General features: G+C 46.7%; 1 protein-coding gene across 2 annotated transcripts in view; it reads right to left on the bottom strand.

Moving 5' to 3' along the window:
* LOC119436214 (casein kinase II subunit alpha) overlaps positions 1-15,624 on the bottom strand; it is a 66,652-nt gene that overhangs the window by 16,134 nt on the left and 34,894 nt on the right. For both annotated transcript variants that reach the window (XM_037702998.2, XM_037702997.2), the window contains exons 6-9: positions 12,486-12,536; positions 7,898-8,125; positions 5,201-5,430; positions 4,970-5,118 (exon numbers count right to left, since the gene is read on the bottom strand). In XM_037702998.2, the coding sequence (XP_037558926.1) occupies positions 4,970-5,118; positions 5,201-5,430; positions 7,898-8,125; positions 12,486-12,536 (658 nt within the window). The remainder of the gene's footprint in view (positions 1-4,969; positions 5,119-5,200; positions 5,431-7,897; positions 8,126-12,485; positions 12,537-15,624) is intronic.

Here is a 15,624-nt window from a genome sequence, read left to right as displayed (position 1 = left end):
CGTTATCGCCCTTGGACTTTATACGGAACATCTATGAGCCAAAACCAACTTTAGGGCCGCAACGCGTAATAGACACCATCTTTAGATAGCAAATGCGGATCTCAAAGGCCATACTTTTGCTGGCGGAAACCGAAAATACGTAATAACTGTCGCCCCCCACACTTTGGGCGGCCAATGCCATCGTCAAGCAACCAAGCCAAGCAACATGAAAAGTCAAAATGGCCGCTCGGGCCGGCGCGGTGTGGCAGTTCGCAACGTATGATGCGGGAACGGTCCCACAGTTGCGACGTAACAGCGGGGTTACCAGTGCATTGGGTTCTATGGGAGCTGTGCCGGGACCGGCCGAAAACGACGTAACAGCCGAGAAAACGCAGCACCCAGGAACGTAACAGCGGGGTTCTACTGTATAATGAACTTTTTTTGTGATCCCCTTCTCATTCGATATATCCAGGTTCGAGTGTACTCAGACACATGCGCCATCAGACATATAGTAGAACTATACTTTCGTTTATTATGTTTTTTTTTCTTTTTTTGCCCCTGCTGCACGGCGATATCTAAACAGGCTCCGTAGACGCGCGTGCTTTCTTTAGAGTGAAAAGCTAGAATGACTACCTCTGGAAGCGGCACACACACTCCGGAACATTACAGTTCTCGCGATTGCACTGAAGCTGATTTTAACTATGGCTTGAGCAGCAGCGAGTCAGAGGATGCTGCCTTTTCATCTGACTGATTCCAAGAGCAACGACAATGAAAATCCAGCAGGACCTTGAAGATGCACCACTAATTCATGCTCCTCCACCAACTGAAGCCGTTCAGTATTAGCCAGCTAACAGGGAGACGAACCGAAACTGCAAAACACATCAAAAAACAACAGTTTACAACAAGACTTGCAATGTTCCCCTATATGTTTTCCATCGACGAGCTGCTGTGCTGCATGGCATGCCCAACTACAGTATAGGCCACTTATAACGTAACCACTTGTAGTGCAGGACCGGATATAGTACGGTCTTTTCAGACTCCCGTTAATTTTCCCATAGCACTCCACGTATACGCATACCGCTTACAGTGCAGCCGCGTGAGACGAAATACCGGTTATAATGCGGCTTCCGCGGGAAAATCTCGCCGACAAGGGCGGTAGCGATCACGCTTCCCAACGAGATGCGCCCACGGATGAGAGAGGAGATCAACGAGGGCAATGCAGAGGAGGAGCATGAGACCTGAAGCATGAGTCCAAGGGCGATAAAATCGTTGCCGCGCGCTGTATGTGCGAGTGAAAGTGCGCCTTCACGAAGAGCGAACGCACAGCGGAGAGCAAATGCAACTTCTATCGCGCGAAAGGCCGCGGTGGTACGGGAGGGAGGGAGGGAGGGAGGGGGAGGGACGCTGTGCTGCGGTACCAAATGCGTATCTTGCAACCGGGTGCAAGGGGAACAGGCGACGCAATCTCCCACGCGAAAGGAGCAAAGCGAGAAGACAGCGTGGGAGGGAAGGAGGGGGGCTTCTACTTTGCCCACAAATGTGTTCGCGCCTGTGCTGGCTGTCGGTGTTGTCGCCAGCACCATATCTTGAAAGCCATCTCCACACGGCTCTGACCTTTGTATGCGCTTACGCCACTCACAGGGTTCGTACATGTTTCCAAGGCAAAAATTCAAGGATATTCAAGGACTTTCCAGGACCTGTCACAGGTTTTTCAAGCACTCAAAGCGGCATCCAAAGTAGGATTTCTTTACTCGAACATTCCCAAAAATGACTAGTTTTATTACTCTTACAATAAATAAATGTATATCACAATTAAAATAAAAATGTCTAGCCTTGATAAGATCACAACACAAAATGAACATTTACAACAGCAGCTGAGATTTCTCTAGTATAGGCTGGGTAAAGTGCGCCAAAAATATTCAAAACATTCAGCATAGGGTTATTGCACTAAAATAAAAAGAAATAAATGTATATCCCAATGATGTTAATAATGTCTAGCCTTGATCACTTTGCAAGTTCACAATACCAAAAAAAAAAGTTCACAAAACCCAATGAATCCCCTCAACAGCTACTCTGACTTCTCCAGTATTATCTGGGCGAGCTTACCGAACATTTCCAAACCATTCGGTGTAGTTTTGCTACACATCCATTAAATTATAACAAATGAATGTATATTGCAATTTTGCAAAACATCCTTTGTCTTGATTATTTCTCAAGTCCGCAATATTAAAAGTTAACACATGTCGAACACTCACAACAGCTGCTCAGGCTTCTGCAGTATTAGCTGGGTTGGTTCATCTAACATACCGTATTTTCCGGTGCATAAGACGCATTTTTTTTTTCGTCGGTGCGTCTTATAGAACGGCGCGACCTATGTATGTATTTTTTTTTTCCGGAAAAACTGTCGTCCAAATCGGATCCGATGTTACGGCCACGCCAAGCGCGCTGGTTGAATTAATTGCTACGGGGTCTGTGCACGCTGTCGAGGTGCCGGGTTCTTCTTGTGATCGAGTTCCCGAGCGCCGTGCGAGAAGGATGGAGCAGCAACGCAAGCGGCGGTAGGCCGACCGCGAGTCGATCGACCCGTGCGCAGCGACGCAGTTGCTACAAGAGTACAGGCAGCCCCTCCTCCTTCCCGGGCAGCCTTCCAGCTCTCCTCCCTTGTGCGCAATTCGGCTCACCGTCGCACGCTTTCACTCGCACATACAGCACACGGCGCGCGGGGACAATGTTATCGCCATTAGACATTATACGGAACATCGCGGCAACCACAACGGCAGAGATGCCCCTGGAGCACGGTGTAAGATATATACTCTTTAGGTGAGGACACTCGCCAGACTCGATCGACCAGATAAAGTAGCAAAGGCGCGCGCCGATCGGCCCGGTGACGGCAGCGGATACCTATCGGCAGTGGATACCTATCGGCAGTACGACGCAACTTCAACACAGAAAGCTTTTTATTGGTTTAATCTCCTGTTGGTATAGCAACCGACGGTTTGCGGGAAATTCGAAATGATTGAGTGACACACGAAAGTAGGTCACCGGGGAGAGGGCATGCGCGCGTTCCTTGTCGGCGCACGCTCTTGTCTGGGTTCAACTGAAGTTGCGTCGTTCCGCTGATAGGAATCCCCTGCCGTCACCGCCCCGATAGACGCGCCGCGCGCGCCCTTGCTACTTTATCTGGTCGATCGCGTCTAGCAAGCAAGCCGAGAAGTGTCCCCACCTAAAGAGTATATATCTTACACCGTGCCCTGGAGTGGAAATATATGGCACCCATACGCTTGCGCGTGACCCGCGTTCACGCAGCGAAACGTCACTGTAACTTTTTTAAATCGCTTACCGAAAGAACAGGTGCGTCTTATATACCGGTGCGATTTATAGACTGGAAAATACGGTAATGTTATTGCACTTATATTATCATAAATAATATTACAACAAACCTCCACCCAAAGGCACTGAGCATCAGTGGTAAAGTTGCTCGACTGTAGCTCTCTTTAGCTTCACTAACTTCACTTCGCGCAAGAGTGAAAGCGGGACAAGGCAGACCGGCGGGCAAGGAGTGAAACGAACGATAGGGTGAGGAATGCAGCGTAAACACAGCCAGCCGAGCCAGCACCGCGAAGCGCGGCACGGGGTCTTTCGCTCCGTTTGGAGTTTGACGCGGTGAAGCCTTTTATTTTTTCCGTGCGGTTACCGAACCATATGTGTGCTCGCGACGGCGTATTTTTTCTGAAATGGGGAGTTTGTCAGATCGACGCCGATCTACCACAGAAAGGAGGTCGCAATGTCGATATCAGTGCATTGCTCACGAAATTCAAGGATTTTCAAGGAAGAAAAAAAATTCCAGGACTTTCAAGGGCCTTGAAAACGCACTTTTCAATTTCAAGGGTTTTCAAGGATTTCAAGGACCTGTACGCACCCTGCACTCAGTTCCCGTTGAAGCGATAGACGGCCGCGTTTCCCCACGCCCGCGTTTTGACAGTGGTTGCCTGCGGTCATTGAGTCTATTCATGTTTGCTTGTGCGCGTTGACACCACGCTTGTAAATTCAGTTAGTAAGCAAATGTGTCAAGTTTATGCAGCCGATAAAACGTACTATCCCTACTCCTTATAGCTCTCTACTAATTTGCGCAATTGATGCTTCACCTTTTGAGCTAAACGGAGACTTTTTTTTAAATTATTACTTTGTCTGCTTCATGCGAAGATCGTGGGTACTTGGACATTAACCTTTAAACGTTCGTAAATTTAAACGGATGCAAAACTCCCAGTCGCACGCTTCCGATTCTCGGATACGCGCGGCTGCTTGGTCTACATGTTTTGCATACGTGCAGGGCTTGGAAATCGTTGTTTTGGCTATAGTGCGGTACCGCTTATAGTGCAGATATTGAAGACTCCGGCAACTTACGTTATAAGCGGTCTGCACTGTATAAGGCTTCCAGTGAAATATTTGTAGTGCAAGTAGTTTTCAAAGAAAAATTTTATTTCTTTGCAGATAGTGGCTATCAGATAAACATTTTGTATATTTCAGTACTTTTGTAGCATTTTTATCTTTACTCATAATTCTACAACCTTGTTTTTGGAAATTTATATTTTTTATTAGATAAATCTTAATAAAAGTTGAATGCCTGAAAGGTGGATTTGTTCTTTGTGGGGTTTTACGTACCAAAACCAGTTCTGATCTGCTTTCCTTTCATGTAATACATAAAACTGAGTGCAATAGTTTCCTTGGAAAAAAAAATCTAGTGTAACCAACAAAAAACAGCCATTTTCCTCACGGTAGGGAAAGAGCTAATGTAATAACCTATGATTACAAACTTAATTATTAACCTCAAAAAGACAGAACTAAGACCTATTGTTTACGACTCCCCAACTGAACCGCCCTCTTACCAAAATTAGTAAATCAGAATTTGCAATGGAAAGACACTGGGTCCTTCTCTGTAGCAACACACCTGAAAAATTGCCACTGCAAGGGAAAAAGTAATGAGCCTCACAGAAATAAGGATGCTCCATGGCTTCTCTGGCAGTTAGGCGCTCTTGATGGTCATAGCGAAGAAGTTTGTCTAGGAAGTCCAGGGCCTCTGGGGTTACCAAATGCTGGTTTTCACTATGCACAAAGCGCTCCCACCGTTTACGTGAATGCCTGTAGTCAAAAAAAGACACCAGATAAGATACCAAGTACTTGCGCTCCATGAGCATGCAATAATGGATAGCAAGAGACCAACCTTCCAAGGATATCATTGAAACGAGGATCCAACTCAGCCTGATACTTTTCAAGGTATTCAAAAAGTTCCTCAGTGCCTAGCACCTTAGCAATGCGCACCAACTGGTCGTAGTTGTCATGGCCATGAAAGAAAGGTTCTCTGCGGAAGATCATCGAGGCTAACATACAGCCCAGACTCCACATGTCCAGGGAGTAGTCGTACATCTGGTAGTCCACCAACAGCTCCGGACCCTGCAAGGTAATAGCACACATGCATCCTTTAGACCAGGGATCCTCAAACAGCGATCCATGAGTGGCATTTTAGGGCTATGCGAGCAGAAATCTAGCAGAACACAAGCCTCTGCCAGTTGACTAACACATTCTACCCGATTGACTTTACAGTGGAAACCAGTATAACAGGCTTACGCATGAAAAATAGTTCCAATATATCACACAATTATGCCAAACTTGGCTATAATGAACGTAAGTGAACTTTTGTGCTATGGTAGTTATATACAAATTTATCTCCAGGGGAAAAAAAAACATTTTCTAAAAAACTACACTACGATCTCGTTACAACAGACACTGTTACAAGAGACACTGGTTATAAGAGACATTTGAAAGTGGTTTGGTCAGTTTTCCCATGTTTGCCATGTTCACATACTACAAGAGACATGGTTACAAGAGACGCTCAGTTATTAAGGACAGCTTTATTAGGTCCCTAGAGTACATTCTTCACTATTTAGAAGAGACAACCCAGACACGCTCAAGTATAAACCGCATTCACGCAATCTTGCGCGCGACAGCGACAAGCAACGCGATGGAGACGGCTGTCGCGGTCGCTCGTCGCCTACAAGTCGCACCGCATGCGAGCGACGTCTCCCCGGTGTTGCCGGTATGAGGGCAGCAAATACTCGCCGAAACTGGCGTGACGCTTGCTTTATTAATTTAAGTTGATGTGTTTTAGTGTAAGAGCAGCATAAATATTTCTAAAGGTCTTGCACTACGTTATTATCCTTGCACGTATCAAAATCTAGTCGTTTGCTCGTTCCGTGCGACAAACCGTAATACGTGACTGATGTATATCCAGTTCCGGCTTCGCGCTATTGGCTAGTCGCTCATAGCACTTCTGGGCGACGAGCGACAAATTCTAGATTTCTAGAACCGAGCGATTGGGCGAAAAGACCGAGCGATTTGTCGCTCGAAGCCGTCGCTCGTCACCGTCGCGCACAAAATCGCGTGAATACGGTTTGGGCTTCACGCAACGCGGCCAGTGTCGTACCAATCGGTATGCGAATTGGAGGGCTCTCTACTGTCACTTCTCTAAATATGTAAAGCATTGCTGTCACATTGTCTTTCGTCCTCGTAATTCCTTTTATCTTTATTTCCCGGCCCCAACGTTCACGATAATAAAGTTACACTTCCTTTTTTTCAGTTATTTGTTCCCAGAAAATGCAATCTTCTCACACCAACATTAAGAACATCACTAAAGTGCAATCGTATTACACGGTGTTTTCACCACTAGGATCCCACGTGAACAAGAAAAGAAACGAGGCACGCGCAACTGAAAGCAGTAGGCGCATGCCACAGAAGCTTCTCCAGAGTACTGGTGTTGGGCTGCTGAGCACGAGGTCGCGGGATCGAATCCCGGCCACGGCGGCCGCATTTCGATGGGGGCGAAATGCGAAAACACCCGTGTACTTAGATTTAGGTGCACGTTAAAGAACCCCTGGTGGTCCAAATTTCCGGAGTCCCCCACTACGGCGTGCCTCATAATCAGAACTGGTTTTGGCACGTAAAACCCCATAATTTTTTTTTGGCCCAATACCCGGCATGCATTCAGTTTCTCTTTCGATAAGCATCTTCACCTTTCTGTTTCATATTCCCGTTGGAAGCGTAATGAACCCCCTCATAGGCGATAACTCGAACGAGCAGCCACTTCCTGCTACAGGCGGCTCAAAGTGAGTGTCAAGTTTTCTGGAGGCATCGTATTCTCCCGGGTCCCACCAGCTCTATTTCATTTTAGTTTCCTGTTGCAGTCTCAAAGGACTAAACAATACGAAAACAACATATCGTGTCAGATCGTCAGTGCCTCGTACAACAATGATTCTTGCCAAGTGGGCACATCAAAACTACTACGAAAATGCCCCGACCGAAGAAGCTGCTGACCCAGGCCAAATTCGAGGAGTAGAAACATAAGCCTCAGGAAACCGCAAGAACAACCTGCGTCTCGGGCTGTTCAGGCCCTACGAGCTCGGCACACGTCAGCATGTTGTGTGCTGTAAGAATTTGCACAATGCTTCACTTAACATGTACATCAGCTACAGCGGAGCCTGCCAAATTTTTGGTGACTTCACTTTCCCAGTTAGTATGTTTTCTTTTCTTGTTTGCATTTTCTTCGATAGGGACAAATTTTGCGATGCAGTAACAATTCAAGCACCTGACACCTTTCCGCAGTATAGTACAGCTCGATTCCACCCACTGGGCTGATTGGCACATGCGCTACTTGGTTGTGATACGCCATCACTACCCCCTACCGAAATGTTGGTTTACCCTAAAAACCCCCACTACATTTACCATACACTCTGAACATGTTGCTAAAAAATAACATTATTTCTCGCACATTCTAGAAATTGAGGCTTCATACCATGTCAATGGTTATCAGAAAAAAAAAAAAAGGTGGGGAAAAAAAAATTTGTGGTATAAATTTACGATTTACCTTGAAGTACCGGGATGCAACTCGAACATTGTACTCTTGGCCAGGGTGGTAGAATTCAGCGAGACCCCAGTCTATCAGGCGTAGACGTCGGCATTCATGGTCAATCATCACATTATGAGGCTTGACGTCACGATGCATGATGCCCATTGAATGGGAGTAGTCCAGTGCCTTGAGCAGCTCATACAAGTAGTAGCGAATGTCGTAGTCTGTCAGCGTCTGGTACAGCTGCTGCAGGGCCAAAAGAATGCACATAAATTCGATCACTATCAGGTACGGGATGATGGCAGAATACAATAATTGTAAATCATTCAGTTAACCTTTGAAAAGCTATTTATGTGGAACATTTTTTTTTTCAGTAGAGTAAAAAAAGGCATTACAGTCGCCGACCGATTTTTCAGACTTCGCGGGGACCGAAAAATAGTCCGAAAAACTCGTTCACCCTAAAAAAAGAAAACTTATTAGGCTTCGAGTGGCATAAAAAAAATGCCCTGCCTCGTACTACGCTTGGAGGTGATCAAATTTGCTCGGATTTGCGTAAGACTGACATCTCCGCATACAGTCGACAAGAGCATCACCGCGTTGGCAATCTCCGCTAACGGAGATCGCCACTGAGATCAAAGAAACGAGCCCTGTTACTGCGCACGCCTCCGCGATCAGCTCCGGCAGCGCGTCATTCGCTCCAGCCTTCCAATTCGGCAGGACCTTGAATAAAGTTGATTTCATTCATTCCAATTCTGCGCGTAGAAGTGTAATCTTGCTAACTCCGTAACGGCTCAGTAACGGCGTGCTGCTGGAGCTGATCGCGGAAGCTACGCTTCGCATCACTTAACTCGAGCGAACGCACAGGAGGTGCTATTTTGCCACAAGCAAAATAGCAACCGAACATTAAAAAAAAAAAAAAACAGATTTTGCAAAAAGTGATCATGATGATAGTGCTGACCAAATAGAAGAAAAAATTGCCGTTGCCTAGAGTGTTTTGTCAGCTAAGGAAGAGCGGGTATGGCCTCCGAGACTGGAAAATGGGGCACGCTCTCGTGCGTTTCCCAATCTTTCCAGAGGCCAGCTGGAAGCCAAGCCAGCGGAAAATCTAACGTGGCGGCCTCCAACAACGGGTAGCGTGGCTCGGAACGAGTGATTTAGTCCGGAAAATCGAACTTAGGAGACTAAATTCGTCCAAAAAATCGGTCGCGAGAATGCATTAGCTCTATGGGAACCCTGACGGTGCATTTATGAAGTCCGCAATATCCGACAAGTCCGAATTTTCGGAGTCCGAAAAATCGGTCGGCGACTGTACTAATGCGAACTAATACAACCCCTGTTGGTGATGCAAAAGCAAATACAACCAGCACTGCATTTCTCTTTGGGGAAGTGTAGCCACCAAACTGAAATAGGTAAACATCTAAAGTATTGGGCTATGACACTTCTACTTAACAATGCAAAGTAGAAGTTACAAAACATGAAGGCGGGACAATTTATCACACACTTAACAAGATCTTGTGAGGATAGAAAAGTAATATGGGAAGGTAAAGATTAACATGTACAGTGTAGACTGCTATAACTTAAATCTCCGGAGTCGTGAATATCCGCACTATAAGCAGTACTGCACTATAACCAAAACAATGATTTGGCCTGCATATATGCAACAATATGAACAACAAAGGCCTGCTAATATGCAAAAAATGTAGACCAAGCAGCCGTGCGTATCCAAGAACCAAAGCATATGAGCGGGAGTTTTGCATTCATTTAAATTTATGCACGGTGAAAGGTTAATGTCCAAGTACCCACGGTCTTTTCATGAGCAGACAAAGAAACAATTTAAAAAAAAAAAAAAAAACGGCGACCAAAATTTTAGGCGCAGTACAGTTTCATCGGATTTCTGAGACTGATCAGCGCATGCATGGTGTGGAAAACATGGTGACCGCGAACCGCGTTGCCGCCATTCGAGTGTTGCCTGTGCTTTCGTTACCCCCAAGGTGCTTCTCCGCTTTCCAGGTGCCATACAGCCATTGCAATGCATTTCATTGACTCGGCAACAAACCACAAATTTGGTCGCCGACGAGGCACACTAGGTAGGCCTAGCCGGCGGGTTGTAGGGCAACATGCAGTTGCAGGAAGCTTGTCCTTCACATGTTCGTACCCATAAACGATTACATAGAGACTGCACATGCGATCACTCGCACGGGCCGAACTGACAGCAACGCATACGAAGTGGAGTTCGGTTCCTTGGGCAATCAGCCGTTGCAACTACTACGAATGCGTATCAAGTTTGTATTTGCGGACACTGGTACTAACGGCAGAAGCTCACATGTGCACATAAAGCCTAATAGCTCCAAACTAAATTTGCACAACACTGCTTAAACTGACGGCGTTGCACGCGCAATATCTGCACTTCATGACGGGCATGGCAACAAGGCACACTGCTCATAAGCAGCCGAGCAAAAGGCTTCTCCGTCACCTAGGCAACCACCGCGTGCCTGCATCGTGCTGCCACAGCTTTTCTTTTTTTTTTCTCGGTCGTTCGCTCCGCGTCTCATGCTCCTCCGCAGCACCCTTGTTGCTCTCCTCTTTCATCAGCAAGCGCACCTCGTTGAGAGGCGTGCTCACTACCACGCTTGTCAGCGGGATTTTACCGCAGAAGCCACATCATAACCAGTATTTCATCTTGCGCGGCTGCATTTTAAGCGGTATGCATAAACAGTAAAACCTCGATAATTCGAAGGTCGCCAAACAATGAAAATCCTTCGAATTAACCGAAATGAAAAAAAAAAGAAAGCAAGAACTTGCCGCAAAAAGAAATCACCTTTATTCTCCATGTCCGAGAAAGATTACTCAAAGTAATCACTGATGCAAGATTACTTGGCGCGGTAGTTCGCCGCCCCAAGTGCCATGCTCTCCAGCCGCCTCACAACACGTAGCATATAAATATCACCCGCACTGCACTCAACAAAGTTGCAGACGATGTTCATGGAATCGATAACTGCCACTAAAGCGGGCGTGCGGGTGCTTGACTCCAAAAATTTGGACTTGCTGGATATTCCGGACTTCAAAAATGCACCGTCAGGGTTCCCATTGAGTTCCATGCATTTTCGCACTCAATTTTTCGGACGAATTGAGATCCTAAAGTTCGATTTTCCGGACTAAATCGCTCGTTCCGAGCCATGCTACCAAATTTTGGAGGACGCCATGTTGGATTTTGCACTGGCTTGGATTCCAGTGGCTCGCTCTATAGCCTCCAAAATTGGGAGGCGCGTGCTATCAATGAAGAGCTTGCGCCATCGTCCAGTCTAGGAGGCCATGCCCGCTTTTCCTTGGTTGACAAAGCGCTCCAGAGTACTGCACTTTTTATTCTTTCTAGTACATGCAGTCAGCTCTATCGTCATAACCATTTATTGTGGGATGTTTTTTTTATTGCAATAGCAATTATGCGGACACTTCAAGCTGAATTCTGCCGTCGGCGTCGCGAGGTTCCATGTAAAGTCCAAGGGCGATAAAATCGTCACTGCACACCGTATGTGCGAGTGAAAAGCGCACAGGTGCGCGCTTTCATGGAGGGCGAACGCACGGTAGAGAGCAAACGCGACTTCCTTCGTCGCGCCAAAGGCCGTGGGGGTATGGGAGAGAGAGAAGGGGGGGGACTTAAACTCGAACAACTGCGTACTTAGTGCTAGTGCGGGTTGTTGCGCACACCGTATCTTGAAAGCGATCTCCAGACGGCTCTGACCTTTGTATGCGCTGTGCTTTTGCCGCTCAGTTTCCGTTGAAGCAATAGACTGCACGAACCTGCGCTCATTCGCGTCAGCATTTTGACAGTGGTTGTATGCAGTCATCGAGTGTGATCTATTCATGTTTGCTTGTGCGCGCTGATGCCACGCTTGTTAATTCAGTTAGCAAGTTTTTTTTTTCTCTCTCTAAAGTTTCGGGTGCTATTTTGAACGTGGCGTGCACACTGAGCAGGTGTCTCAGAGACCCATGTCTCTGTCATCGGCGCTACCTCCTGTGTCTTTGCGAGAGCTAAAAAGCGGTGCGAAGCTTGTTTCTTCGATCTGCATGGCGAACTCCGTTGGCACAGGTCGCCAACGCGGTGACGTTCCGTGTCGACTACACAGAGACGTCACTGCTACGCAAATCCAAGCTAGTCTACCCCCTCCAAGCATAGTACGAGGCAGATCATTATTAGAGATGTTTTTAAGCCGCACTAAAGGGCCTAATACTTTTTTTTTTTCCGGCCAAACGAGTTTTTCGGACTATTTTTCAGTCCCCACGAGCTCGGAAAATCAGATGACGACTGTACAGAGCACTCTAATCTAACAGCCGCACGTTGCTGCCAGCCGGAAACTTCGAATTATTCGAATAGAGCCGCGCGGCCTATTCAAATTATCCGGTAGAATTTGCAACGAAAATTACGGGGCCGCTCAAATTCTTTGAATTAACCGAGTTTGAATTATCGACGTTTTACTGTACATGGGAGTTCTATGGGAGGGCAAACGGGAGTCAGAAAAGGCCGCATTGTAGCCAGTTCTGCACTATAAACCTTTACGTTATAAGTGTAAGTCTAAGCTGTACGAGACTCGACCTGAAATGAACTTACCTTGAAGTCAGTGTTGTTGACATGTTCAAATATCAGGGCAGGTGTCCTTGACTGAAAAAGAGAAAAAATCTGCTTTACATACAAGCTCCTGCAAAATGTTGACTCAGGTTGCTCACTTGCAAATTTTCACTCAGATCTTTAGGCTACATCTGCTAAATCTCACTTCTCTTTGGAGCAGTCAGTTGGACTGTATTGAGTGCAATAGGTGAAAGCTTGCTTCTACGGTTGCGTGCGGACTTGTTGGTAAGGCATTTTTAAATACTAGTGTAGCGAAACGAGACAAGGACACGACAAGAACACACGAACACAGAGACATTGTGCTACTATCCGTGTCCGAGTGTTCATGTGCTCTTCCCGTATCCAAATCTTGCTAGCAATACAAGCTGCCTTCAGTGCTTCCACCTGCAGTCCTTGCTTTTGGTGGGGGCACTGCTCTTAGGGCACTGTGCCTTTATATGTAAAAAAACGCACCTGCACGTCCTCCACTCGTTTAGTCCACGGAGGCCAGATACTCCTCCGATAATTAGCTTTAATATCATGCAGATCCCATGCACTGTGGGAATCAGTAAGCAAAGCTGTGCTGATCCAGCGAAACAAAATGGTGCACCTCGGTAAAAACAGCGAATGTGCCCAGCAACTGTCAGCCCAGGCAGCGGCGAAATACATCGCCACCACTGACCATCAAATCAAATCTACAGACACCACAAAGGCCTTGCACGACATTGTGCAAGTCTCGAAGACCTAGTTGGCGTTCAGTGACGAACGCACGCCGTAACTCAGTTGAACGAAAGCACATGTGCTCAGCACAGAAAGTCTGGCTGCGAAAATGAAAACAGGCGAATGAGCCAGCTAAAGCTATTTGCTTTAAAAGCCAGCAGATCAATCCGCCCTTTACATTGCACTGTTGCACCACCTAGCAGGTGTCGCAAGAAACAAAATGGCTGATTGAGCTGTCATGTGGTTGTCAACAGTTTTCTTAATTTTCGTTTCAAACAAAGGAATGCTTTCTAGGCAGGACACCAATGTCAACGCCACTGCAGTGTCATACAGGGGCTTTGTGCCAATCCCCCAATAAGCCAAAACAGTGCACAGAAACGAGCTTGCTGCAATGCCTGCACTTGTAAGTATTTATATTTAGTCATGTTTAATATTAACTGAAACATGCTTTCAATGTTGAAATGCATGAACTTCAGCCCTCGCCAGCCGCTGAGCTTGTCATGTGCTAACTTACTCGAGCTCAAAGTTGTTAAGCAATTAAAGTGGAGAAAACTGCAATCCAGCTTTGAAAATGATTACCTGAAGTAAAACCACTGTTCACACAGTACAAACATAAAAATGGGGAAGTGCTAAAATGGTGCAGTGCCGACAACTGTACGTCACAGAAGGCTGCCAGTCATACTCACAGACGGCCTTTTGGCAGAACTAACATAACTACAGTAGCCGACGGATTTTTCGGACTCCAAAAATTCGAACTTGTTGGATATTCTGGACTTCACAGATGTACCGGCAGGATTCCCATAGAGCTAATGCATTTTCGCGACCGATTTTTCGCAAGAATCTAGGTGCCAATGTTCGATTTTCCGGACTAAATCGCTCGCTCCGAGCCATGCTACCCAATCTTGGAAGCTGCAGTGTTTTGGATTTTCCACTGGCTTGGCTTCCAGTGCCCCCCTGTATAGCCTTCAAGATTAGTAGACGCACGCTAACCTCTCGTCTCCAAGGCCATGCCCGCTCTTCCTTGGCCGACAAAACGTTCCAAAAAGCAGCACTTGCTTTTTTTGGTTTTCAGTCAGCTCGGCACTATCGTCATATCACTTAAGCGGACACCGTTTTTTTTTTTGTAAGTTTCGGTTGTGCCGTACGCTGTGTGCGGGTGAAAGCTTGCGAGGGTCAGCCGGCAACCACAATTTAATCTCACACACGTGAGAAGAAGGCGGCCGGAGGCTCGCGCGAACTTCGTTTGCTCGCGGGGCACAGGGAGAAGGCGGCGGAAACGGTGGGGAGTTGCGTTCAGCTCTTGCTGCTGCTGCCGACGGAGCTGCTGCTGCTGCTGACGGAGCTGCCGCGCAGGCACCGTATCTTGAAAGCGATCTGCTATGTGGCCGAAATGTGCACCCGCGATCTGCGACGGGTACAAAGGGCGTACGTCGAGTGCCAGTAGGCAGGAATGCGGTTTTTTTCTTCTTTTTTTTTTTTCGACGTTCGCGTTAAAGCAAGAGAATAGACAACGCGAAGGTCAATTTGCCGACGGTCATCGAGCGAGATGTGTTCATGTAACCTGTGCCCGCGTGACACTGTGCTTATTTAGTTAGCGCATTTTTACAACTTTATACGGCCAATAAAACCAACATCCTTACTTTGTATCGCTCTCTATTAATGTGCTATTGCAATCGATGCTCCTCCTTTTAGGCGAAACTGCTCGATTTTTTCAACAGCCGTCGATCGAACCCTCACGCGTTATCTCGGGAACGATCAGTGACACGCATTCTGCGACGGCTTGTGACCCGTTAAAACATTGGCCACACTGCCTAATCGGCGCTGCTTTATTGGGCGTTGGCGATAAAGCTACGGTTTGGTGCCTAATTGACGCAGATATATGCGTAGCAGTCGCGCGACACTCGAAAAGCGGACTAACAACCACGCAAACCAAATCGAGACGGCGGATAAACAAGGAGGGAGGGGGGGGTAGCGCCGTTGCTCAAACTTGCCGTGGCCCTCCAGATTTCAGAATCTTTGAGGTAGCAAATTACGCCGAACCTAATGAAACGCTGCCTGCTCTTTACCGTCGCTGCCTACGCGCAAGCAGTGATAGAGTCCCGTGAAGCGCGGTCCTTTCGTCTGTCGCACATATTAGCCTTACGATAAACCAGCTGCCGTGAATTTAGGATAGCCCTTCAGTCTTTCGAAAATAGAAAAAAAAACTGGAAAGCAACCTTTCTATGCAATAAATAAAAGATTGCAAGCACCTGTCCACTGTTATACTGAGAACCTCGTTGGTATTCAGTATAACAGAACGTCACTAATTGATCAGTTTCAGAGGAAATAAAAAAGCATTTCATTCTATTCAACTAAAATTCTCTTAATATAATTTCCAGACCTCCATATACTAGAACTTAACTGTAACCAGTACTCACATACT

The sequence above is a fragment of the Dermacentor silvarum genome, chromosome 1 (assembly GCF_013339745.2).
Source record: "Dermacentor silvarum isolate Dsil-2018 chromosome 1, BIME_Dsil_1.4, whole genome shotgun sequence".
NCBI lineage: Eukaryota > Metazoa > Arthropoda > Arachnida > Ixodida > Ixodidae > Dermacentor > Dermacentor silvarum.
The sequence above is the reverse complement of the archived record's forward strand: the minus strand, read 5'-3'. Positions and strand labels throughout refer to the sequence as shown.